Source organism: Rhinatrema bivittatum, chromosome 2 (genome assembly GCF_901001135.1).
Source record: "Rhinatrema bivittatum chromosome 2, aRhiBiv1.1, whole genome shotgun sequence".
Classification (NCBI taxonomy): domain Eukaryota; kingdom Metazoa; phylum Chordata; class Amphibia; order Gymnophiona; family Rhinatrematidae; genus Rhinatrema; species Rhinatrema bivittatum.
The window spans coordinates 37,407,606-37,417,623 of NC_042616.1; the positions used below are offsets into that span (position 1 = coordinate 37,407,606).

The 10,018-nt window shown below is 44.6% G+C and overlaps 1 protein-coding gene across 2 annotated transcripts; it reads left to right on the top strand.

Annotated features, from left to right (window-relative positions):
- Positions 1 to 646: 646 nt before the first annotated feature.
- Positions 647 to 9,634, top strand: LOC115083842 (oocyte zinc finger protein XlCOF6-like). Of its 2 annotated transcripts, XM_029587872.1 has the most exons (3): positions 647 to 899; positions 1,047 to 1,173; positions 6,628 to 9,634. In XM_029587872.1, exons 1-3 carry the CDS (start codon positions 876 to 878, stop codon positions 8,802 to 8,804), a joined length of 2,328 nt encoding a protein of 775 aa, XP_029443732.1. In that variant the 5' UTR covers positions 647 to 875; the 3' UTR covers positions 8,805 to 9,634. The 2 variants fall into 2 exon arrangements, with proteins under 2 accessions (XP_029443732.1, XP_029443731.1); XM_029587871.1 differs by having other exon boundaries at positions 647 to 1,173.
- The last annotated feature ends 384 nt before the right edge of the window (positions 9,635 to 10,018 follow it).

The following is a 10,018-nucleotide window of genomic DNA, read 5'->3' on the forward strand; positions in this document are numbered from 1 at the left end:
CAGCTTTTTAAAATTACGCAGAAGACCCTTTGGACTTTCTTATGGAGACTTTTTTTTATAGTCAATTTTAAAGCAGGGGTCCATGAAATGGAGGTGAGTGTAATATGAGGACATTTTATTTTGGCTCCCTCCACCCTCAAATTCTTCTGTCTAGAGATGCAACTAGTATTAATACAAGAAGGGGCGCTGGAGAAGCACACAAATACATTGGCCCCCAGGTGCCAGAGACTCTCGGTTCGCCACTGTCCTGTGCCAAAAAGCTGACCAGGACAGGGATTACATATTTACCACTCTTTTATAAAGACTCAGTATTGTATTATAGACGTAGGTTGTGTCTGTCGTAGACCTCATGCCATGCTGTACTATGCTATAACATGCGTTGAAAGCTTCTGCTGGAAAAGCTTGAGACAAATAAATGATTAAGATGCTGTTGCTTGCAGGCAAGGAAAGGTTTAATATTAAAGACGGGGGAGCAGAATGTGATTTAGTAACTTTATGTAAAAGCCCAGATGGAAGAATGAGCCAATGAATATTCATAAAGAATCAGAAATGGCACTGACGGGGCTTAGTGTAAAGCTTCTCTCGCTCCTGTGTGATGTCATCAAGCTGCGCCCAGTAGGAGGCGGGGCTTCCGTGTGATGTTGGAGGCAGGAGAGATGCAGAGTCTTTCCCCCCCCCCCTTTCATTCTTTTATTACCAGATTTAGAGCTGGAAATCAGAAACCCTCTGCCCTAAATCTCAGCTTCTGCCTGTCTTTATCCCTTCTCCCGCCCCTGAGCTGCACTGCAAAAGGCAAACACTCAGCTCTTCCCCAACCCGAGAAAGAGCCCCCAATTTATTACTAATCTTGAAAGCAGCAAAAAGCAGAGAGGAAAATGCCAGCAAGAGCTTCTGCTCAGGTAGGAGATTGCCCCCAATTTCCTGCCTGCGCTGTTTTATGTGAGCTATTTCTACCCAGAAAACTCTCCCTGTCGTGCTGAGCCCCAGCACTAGGGGGTCTCCTGATGGATGAGATGCAGAAGGTGCCGAGTGTGTTTGTGTTTCAGGTCCCAATAACCTTTGAGGACATCGCTGTCTATTTCTCCCAGGAGGAGTGGGAGGATTTAGAACAATGGCAGAAGGAGCTTCACAAGAAAGTGATGAAGGAGAATTATCAGATGCTCAGATCACTGGGTAAGGGACAATTTTATCTATGAGTGCCTCGAGCTTGCTGCTGCAGCCTATTCTTGTGCTGAGATGTTTATTTTCAAGTTTAGTCTGTGACTGTATGTTGCCATTTTAGTATGTTGTACTCTGATTTGGGTGAATTTCTTATTCTAAGGCATGGGTAATAAATCCAACTAAATGTGTATTAGCAGCTTGGGACATCAGGATAAAGACAGTTCTGAATGAGACAGTTTCCTGATGAGATTTGGGTGAAAAATGTGCGAGTGCTGCTGTGATCACACTGGGGCCATTTTAAGCTGTGGTAAAACAGAACATTCCTGTGGATTTTACTAAACTGTAGAGCTTGAGTGCTACACATTTCTAAATCTGGCACTGCTGTTGCTCGCAAGAATGTGCAATCGATCATGATCTTAAAGTGCCCACATGCTGCTGTTGAACCCCTCCACTCCCAGCCCCTTGATGGCTTGTGATGGCCATGTCCACATTCCCCAACTGGCCAGCAAATGAGACTGGCCAGCAAATGAGTATTCAGTTGCCACAGACCCAGTCTTCCTCTTTCAGCCATTTCTAATCCTTCCCCTCTCTGATCTCTCCCAAACAAAATTAAATTTTAAAAAAGAACCAAAAAAATAAAATGAATGTAAAAATGGAGAGTGGGGAAAGAGGAGTTCTGGGACCATGCACCCACCCTCCCTTCATCCTCCCCGCATGCATCCAGATCTCCTGCTCAGTGTCTTCCCCCCTCCATGGGGTCTGCATGGCACAGGAGTGATTCCCAGTCTCTCTTCCCCCACTAGCGCCATTTCCTTATATGGAAGAAGCTGATAATGGTGCAGGCCTCGGGTCAGCCAAAGTCATTTAAGATTCTGCAGCAGAGGAGTGACCAATGGAGCTGGATAACAAGGAGGAGGTGCAAAGTGGTGGAGACAGTGGCGATGGGGACATGCAAATATTTTTGGGGCTGAGAGGATCTCCATGGTGGAGGGTCCCAGGGCTGGCTGCTACTGCCTGTTTTTCTTTGGAAAATGATAATGAAAAATGAAGACAATTTTTGTTTTTCTTTCATATTGTAGGTAAGTTTAGGAGTTCAGGAACCTGTCTGCTACAGGGCACTTCGGTTTACTCCTGCTACAGACAGTTCTCCCTCTTTCCTCCTATGTCACCTCACGACCCTAAGTTCAGAAAAAGACAAAGTTTTTATCCACAGAATTAGACATTTATTTATTAGAGTTTGCAGGATTAGTATTTAGAAGATAACAGCACATGTCCCTAACATCCTTGCTACTGGACACCAGTTTATTCTAAATACAGCTCTTTACTGTTAGCGGTTTAAACATGCCATGGTCCTTAGCCTGCACGTTAGATTAATAGTTATGGCTAGCTTATTATCCCCAGCCCCAACTTCAGGCGGTTTCCCTCTGTTTATCTCTGAAGCAGGTTTTGACAAGTTCTGGAGAACCGTCTGAAGGAGAAGGCTTACTTCCTGGTCTGGTACTGGCTGAGCTGCCGGACTTCTCTCCGCTCTTGGCTGTCTCAGACTTCGTGCCACTGTCAGATCCTAGGCAGGGTATTTCCTCTCTCCAATCTCCTGGCCAAATCTAGTCTTGTCCTGCCTCAATAGCAGTGGGTGCTGGGGATGCTTTGGATCTGTTCTCCCTCTTTTCTCCTTATTTGCCCCAGTCTTCTACTTTACAGGTGTAAAAGGCCTATTTATTTACACAAGCGTATCAGTTATAACATTTAAATACTACTCATGATTAATTAGATCTATTAGATAAGTTTGGGTCCTTTTATTTTAATTTTTGCTGTTTTTATTATATCGTATCCTAGTGTGTAGACAGATGGGCTCAGGACCACTGAGTTATGCTTCCCTGCCTGCAGATGGAGACGGAGCAAGCTGACGTCACAGTATACATAACCCTGCAATGACCCCAGTCTGCCAGTATTCTCCGTCTCCAGCAGATGGTGGATGTGCATCTCTCTATGGGGATTGCTTCGTATTTTTTTGAAGGAGAAATCTGAAATTTGTCTTAAAGAAAAGAAAGCCCCGCTTTCCTGCGATGATACCAAAAGGTCCCTCCCCCAGTCGAGAATTCCTGAGGTGATTTCCATGGTCCTTCGGACGAGTGCCTTGGCCCGTTAGCTGATTTTTCAGCTGGCATGGACTTAGCTGCTTGAGCAGGTGAAAGGCAGCAGGTGCAGAAAGCAGAGCGTGGCGGTGTCGGCAGACGCCCTCCCCCGCCTGTAGTTGGAGACTGTCTCTATACTCAGCCAGGTAAGGCTGAGCTCTGGTAAGTTTAAAAAAAAATACAGAGACTTAGAAGGAGGGGTTTTTTTGTTGTGCAAGACTTCCTCCTCCCCCGGTCTCCAAGCTTGGCGTGCCGGTCCGATGTTCATCCCGCTCCGGGGGAAGTCAAGGGACATGGGCAGCCTAGCGGATTGAGCTAGGCCCCGCTCTGAGTCTTTTTGCTGCAGACCATGTACTAAGCTGCAACGGCATTTTGCATGCTTTCTAAGGCTGCCTTCATGCAAGATTGTCGGTCTTGCGTGAGCATCTAGCTGTGTGTCCAGGTTGCGGCCCAGTTTTTGGACACACAGTCAAGGCTTATAGTCTATGCGCCCATGTAAAGCGACACTGTGGTGGCCGCATGCTTATCTCTGTGCTCAAGTGGTACTGTGTACTTAAGTTTTTTGTGTGCTTATTTTTTATTGCCTAGGTAAGTGCCTGGGTGTGTGCTCCTAAATGTTGGATGGATAATTTTTGGGTGCCTAGTTGAGCGCATATAGAAAATAGTAAGACAGCTAGACGCACGCCTCTGGCCACCGCTTAGCACATTGTTGGCCATAATGGCGCCTATACCTAAGAAGCCTAAGTGTCTTTCTGTTTCCACTGCTTGTCATATTCGGGCATCTCAGCCAGGAGTGCCCACTGATTTGTGCCAGCGCTGTTTGGAGGCTCAGGGAAAACTGTCTTCCTTTGATTTCACTAAGCCTAGTTCTTCCCAGCTGGATGTGGAGCTGGGTAACGACGACTCTGGTGGGGTCGCCTGATTTTGGAGCTCCCCTAACTGGTTCCTCAGCAAGGGAAGGTAGCTCAGTGAGTATGCCTCAGACACCTCCTGGTCTGGATACTTCTCCTTTTTCATGGGTAAAATAATTTCAGGGGTTGCAATCCTTTCTTCAGGCGCAGTCCTCAACCCTGTCCAATGCTCCTAGAGCAGAGGTGCAGGTAGGAACCTTGCCTGGGCCTTCTGTTAAGCACTGGAGTACTTCTAGAGCAGCAGCAGAACCTCTGGATGGAGATCAGGATGGCACAGATGATGACACCGATCCTGCCTCTCTTGAGGATGGAGAAATTCCCCCTGGATTAGAACCGTATAAAACTATGTTACTGTTCTTTCATAGAGATGAACTGCCAGCTCTGATTTCCCAAACCTTGAAAATGCTGGGAGTCCCTGGAGCAGATTCAGTGTCTGAGTCAAAGAGAAATCCCATTTTGGTTTCTCTGCGTAAAGCTTCTTGTTTTTCCCTGTGATGGAGGCCATTCAGGAATTAACTGAGCTTGAGTGGGGCACCCCAGAGGCTAATTTCAAAGGAGGTTGGGTTTTAGAAGGCCTGTACCCTCTCGATCCAGTGGTAAGAGATCGCTTATGTTTTTCCGAAGGTAGATGCACTTGTGTGCGCAGGCTCCAAGCGGACCACTATTCTCATGGAAGGAGGAGCAGTCTTGAAGGATGCTCATGATTAAAAGATTGGGACTATCCTGTTGTTCCTTGGCGGCTTCTTTTTGTTCCTTGGAACCAGCTGCTGCCTTCTTGGCAGATGCGGGCTATGATTTGGTCCGCACTTCAACCAGAGGGGTGGCTTCGATATTAGCGGCCAGGCGTCAGTTATGGTTGAGAAATTGGTCGGCCAATGTGACCTCCAAGGCTAACCTCACCAAATTGCCCTTTAACAGCTCACTTTTGTTTGGCAGCGAGTTGGAGAAACTGGCCAGTAGGTGGGGCAAATCTCTGGTTCCTCTTTTGCTGGAGGATAAGAAGCAGGCGCAGCGCTCCCTTAACTTGAGAGGTCATGCTAGAGGATCCAAATGTTTTTGACCCTATAGAGGAGCGACCTTTCAGAGGACTCGACCCTTCGATAGGTCTCAGTCCTTTTGTCCCCTACAACCCAGAAGAGGGGCAGGCTCAGGTGGTGGAACCTCCCAATGAAGGTTTGCCAACCCACCCCTGGGAACAGGAGATAGGGGGACACCTCTCTCTCTTTTATCAGAGGTGGATCGAAAGCACATTGGATCAGTGGGTCCTGGAGGTGAAGGGTAGATGATAGAGTTTCGCAGTGTTCCTTGGGATGTGTTGATTGAATCTCTGCCACTCCCTGCAGAAGAAGCAGGCAGTGGAGGGTACATTGGCAAGGCTCCTCAGTCTGAGGACTGTGGTCCCAGTGGCCACATCTCAAGAAAATATGGGGCGATATTCCATTTATTTCATTGTGCCAAAGAAGGAAGGCTCTTTTTGTCCCATCCTGCACCTCAAAGGCGTCAACCATCATCTACTAGTGAAGCATTTTCTCAAGGCGACATTGCGTCTGTGATAATGGCTATGCTGTCGGGGGAATTTCTGACCTCTTTGGATCTGACCGAGGTGTATCTTCACATTCTCATCCAACTAGAAGGTTTAGGCCCTCGAGGAGCGAGTACCTGGTTCCAGGGAAAGCTCTGAGAGAGCGATGGTAACTCACAAGTGTCTGTATCTGCAATAGCTTCCAGGCAGTAGAGAATCTTCAGAGTGTCCAGGAACATGGGCCCTCGAGCGAGTACCAGTTCCTATCTGTAATCTGAAAGTAAAGAAAGATGAGGCCCCCAAGGAGCGGGTACCTCTGGTAAGTCCGAGGAGGCAGAGTAGCTTAGGAATATGCCTCCAAAGTTAGCCAGATAAATGTATCTGGCTAACTTTGCTAGCCGGACTGTGTCTGAATATGGACGTCATTGAGTTCTGGAGCTTTCCTGTAGATGTTTTTTTGCCCTTGCACCCAGTGCGAGCAGTTTTGGAATGGATAATAATGTCCAAAGATTTTAAAATGCCTTTTCCCAATCTAAAACCACCTCTAGGAATGCTTCTGCTCAGTCTGCACATACATTTATATACACAGAGAGAGGGAAATGTACAAACATCCAATTTGTCTAAATTGTGTCTTACCTGGGTGAATTGCCTTGAAAATTGTCAACCATGGTCACCTGAGATAGAAAATATTTCTGCATCCTGTTCCTTCCTTTCACATGCAAGAGGACAAGATATAACTTTACAGGCCAATGTTAGGACAGAATACTTATAAAACTTTCACACTGTTCCTCTTCAATAGGATAGCAATAACACAACAAGAATAAAGAAATATTATTGTGTTACTGAACTCATTAAACTGTCCTTCTGCTGTAATACCCACTGTTTATGTTTTATCTAGAAACTGATTATCCCAGATACGATAACACAGAGACACATCATGGAGAGCTCAATGAGAATCCAGAGGCGAACAAGATTTTATCAGAAAGAGATGCAGAGACTATGTCTTCCTGTTCTGAGTGGGGTAAAAAATGCAGGAGTCAATCCATCAAAGAAAAGAAGCAAAGAAATTCAACACTAGATTCGGCTCTGAGTGAGCAAAATGTCAGAAATATCCCACATACAGGGGAAGAGCAGAGAAACCTGACAACAGAAGAAAGATGTGTATGTGATGCATGTGGGATATTCCTCAGGGATCCTGTGACTCTGAAATCAGAGCAGGGATCTCACACTGAAGAGAGACCATCTACATCTGCAGACATCTGTCAGAAGGTACAAGTACAACAGAAAACATGCACAGGAGGGACACTTTTTACCTGTTCTGAGTGTGGAAGAGATTTCAGTAGTAAGCAAGAACTAATGCAACACCAGGAAATAAACAAAGGAGAAAGACAGTGTATAAGAGCAGAGCATTCAAAAAGCTTTATTACTAAAGCATGCCTCACAAAATACAAGAAAAGCTGCACAGAAGAAAGAACAATTTCTTCTACTGATAGTGACAAAATCTTCAATCAGAAAGAAAACATCACAAAACACCCAGAATTCTGTAATGGGACGAGACAAAATGCAATTATTGAAATGAATAAAAGCTTCAATAGGAGGAAAGCTTTTTCAAAGCAAACAAAAACCCATACTGATGTGACACAATTGTCCAGTACTCAGTCTGAAATACACTTCTGCATGAAGGCAGATTTCCCACAACAGACAGTTCACAAAGGAAAAAGACAAATTACATCTACAGAACATGATACAAGGTTGGAGCAGAATACAAAGCACTCAAATCAGCAGAGAATCAACTATAGAATAAACAGATTTCCATGTACTGAATGTGGTAAAAGCTTTAGTCGGAAGGGAAATTTGTTAATCCATCAGAGAATCCACACTGGAGTAAAGCCATTTACATGTATTGAGTGTGGTAAAAATTTTAATCATAAGACTCATTTCACAAGCCATCAGAGAATACATACTGGAGTAAAACCATTTACATGTGCTGAGTGTGGTAAAAGCTTCAATTGGAAGGCAAACTTCAAAGTCCACCAAAGAATCCACACTGAAATAAAACCATTTAAATGTACTGATTGTGGAAAAAGGTTCAATTGGAAGGCAAGCCTTATAAACCACCAGAGAATCCACACTGGAGTAAAACCATTTACATGTAGTGAATGTAATAAAAGCTTTATTTGGCAGGCAAATCTGACAGTCCATCAGAGAATCCACACAGAAATTAAACCACTTACCTGTAAAGAATGTGGTAAAAGCTTCACTTATAAGGCAAACCTGACAGTCCACCAGAGAACCCACACTGGATTGAAGCCATTTATATGTAGTGAGTGTGGTAAGAGGTTTAGTCAAAAGGAAAACCTCATAGGCCACCAGAGAATCCATAGTGGATTGAAACCATTTACATGTACAGAGTGTGATAAAAGCTTTAATCGGAAGACATGCCTAACATCCCACCAGAGAATACATACTGGAGTAAAACCATTTACATGTACTGAGTGTGGTAAAGGTTTTAGCCATAAGTCGGACTTCACAATCCATCAGAGAATACACAGTGGAGAGAAACCATTTAAATGTACTGAGTGTGGTAAAACATTTAGTTGTAAAGCATACCTAAAATCCCACCAGAGAATCCACACTGGAGTGAAACCATATACATGTACTGAATGTGATAAAAGCTTTAGTCATAGGACAGACTTCTCAAAGCACCAGAGAATCCACACAGGAGTGAACCCATTTATATGTAATAAGTGTGGTAAACATTTCACTTGTAAGCCATACCTTGCAATCCATGAGAAAAACCACACTGAAATGAAACAATTTACATGTAAAGAGTGTGGTAAAAACTTAGCTTGTAAGGCAAACCTCACAGTGCACCAGAGAATTCACATGGGAGTGAAACCATTTATATGTACTGAGTGTAGTAAGACATTTACTTGGAAGGCATCTCTTACAAGCCATCAGAGAATACACACTGGTGTGAAACCATTTACATGTACTGAGTGTGGTAAAGGCTTCAGTCGGAAGAGCTATCTCACAAACCACAGTTTTAATCTATGTGTTAAAACTGTGCACTGAAATTCAGCATATAGGAAGCTAAAGGTCAGGTTATTGTATTAACTTGTGAATGTTGTAAAGGCTTCATTTTGAAAGCAAACCACAGTAGATCAGAGAATATACAGTAATATGAACCCATTTGTATGTGCTGAGTATGGTGAATGATTCCGATACACAAAATCTCTGTAAAATCACCAGAGAATTAATAATGGACTGGAAAGGCAGGCACTGATTATGGTAAAAGCTTTAGTCACACAGGAAATATCACAATCCACCAGAGAATTTACAGTAGAGTAAAACCATTTATATGTACCGAATGTGGTAGCAGCTTTAGACAGAAGATCAATCTTATAATCCACATAGGAATAACACTATTTACATTCAGTGAGTGTGGTATAGTTACAAAAGTGATTTAACTATCCATCAGAATCTATATTGGAAAGAAACCATTTACAAGTATTGACTGTGGTAAAGCCAATATTTCACACAATCCACAGTTAAGTGAAATTATTAATATGCCCTGAGGGTTGTGAAAGCTTCAGTCGTGTCCATTCTAAAAATTTACCTCAAAATACCATACCGGAGTAAAAGCTTCATTGAGAAAACAAAAAGCAAGAGCCTCCAGAGATTCTACACAAAGATGATGCTCCATAAATGAAAAATAAGCAAAACTCAAAAAACTCTCTCTGACTGAGGATTATAGCATAAAATAATTTGAGCAGCATATTCAAATATATAGGGGTTGATGAAGGTGCTCAAATTGGGGCAGATTTTATAAATCTGCGCACACGTGTACTTTTGTTCGCGCACCAGGCGCGAAGAAGAGTACGCGGGATTTCAATAGATACACGCGTATCCATTAAAATCTGGGGTCGGCGCGCGCAAGGCTGCCCAAAATCGGCAGCCTGCACACGCCGAGCCGCGCAGCCTGCCTCCGTTCCCTCCGAGGCCCTCCGAAATCGGAACGGCCTCGGAGGGAACTTTCCTTCACCCTCCCCTCCCTTCCCCTACCTAACCCCCCCCCCCCCCCGGCCCTATCTAAACTTCCCCTCTACCTTTATCCCAAAAGTTATGCCTGCTGGAAGCAGGCGTAACTTTACACGCGCCGGGCCTGCTGCCGCGCTCCAATTTTGGGTCCAGGGGCTGGTCCAAGGGCCGCTGTCACGCCCCTGGGCCGGAAACATGCCCCCTGACACGCCCCTCCATGCAAGCCCCGGGACTTACGCGCGCCGCCA

Coding starts and splice junctions, on each gene's coding strand:
- LOC115083842 (XM_029587871.1), top strand. CDS start 1,005: ATGGATGAGATGCAGAAGGTGCCGAGTGTGTTTGTGTTTCAGGTCCCA. Junction 1,174..6,627: donor TCAGATGCTCAGATCACTGG/GTAAGGGACAAT, acceptor TGTTTTATCTAG/AAACTGATTATCCCAGATAC.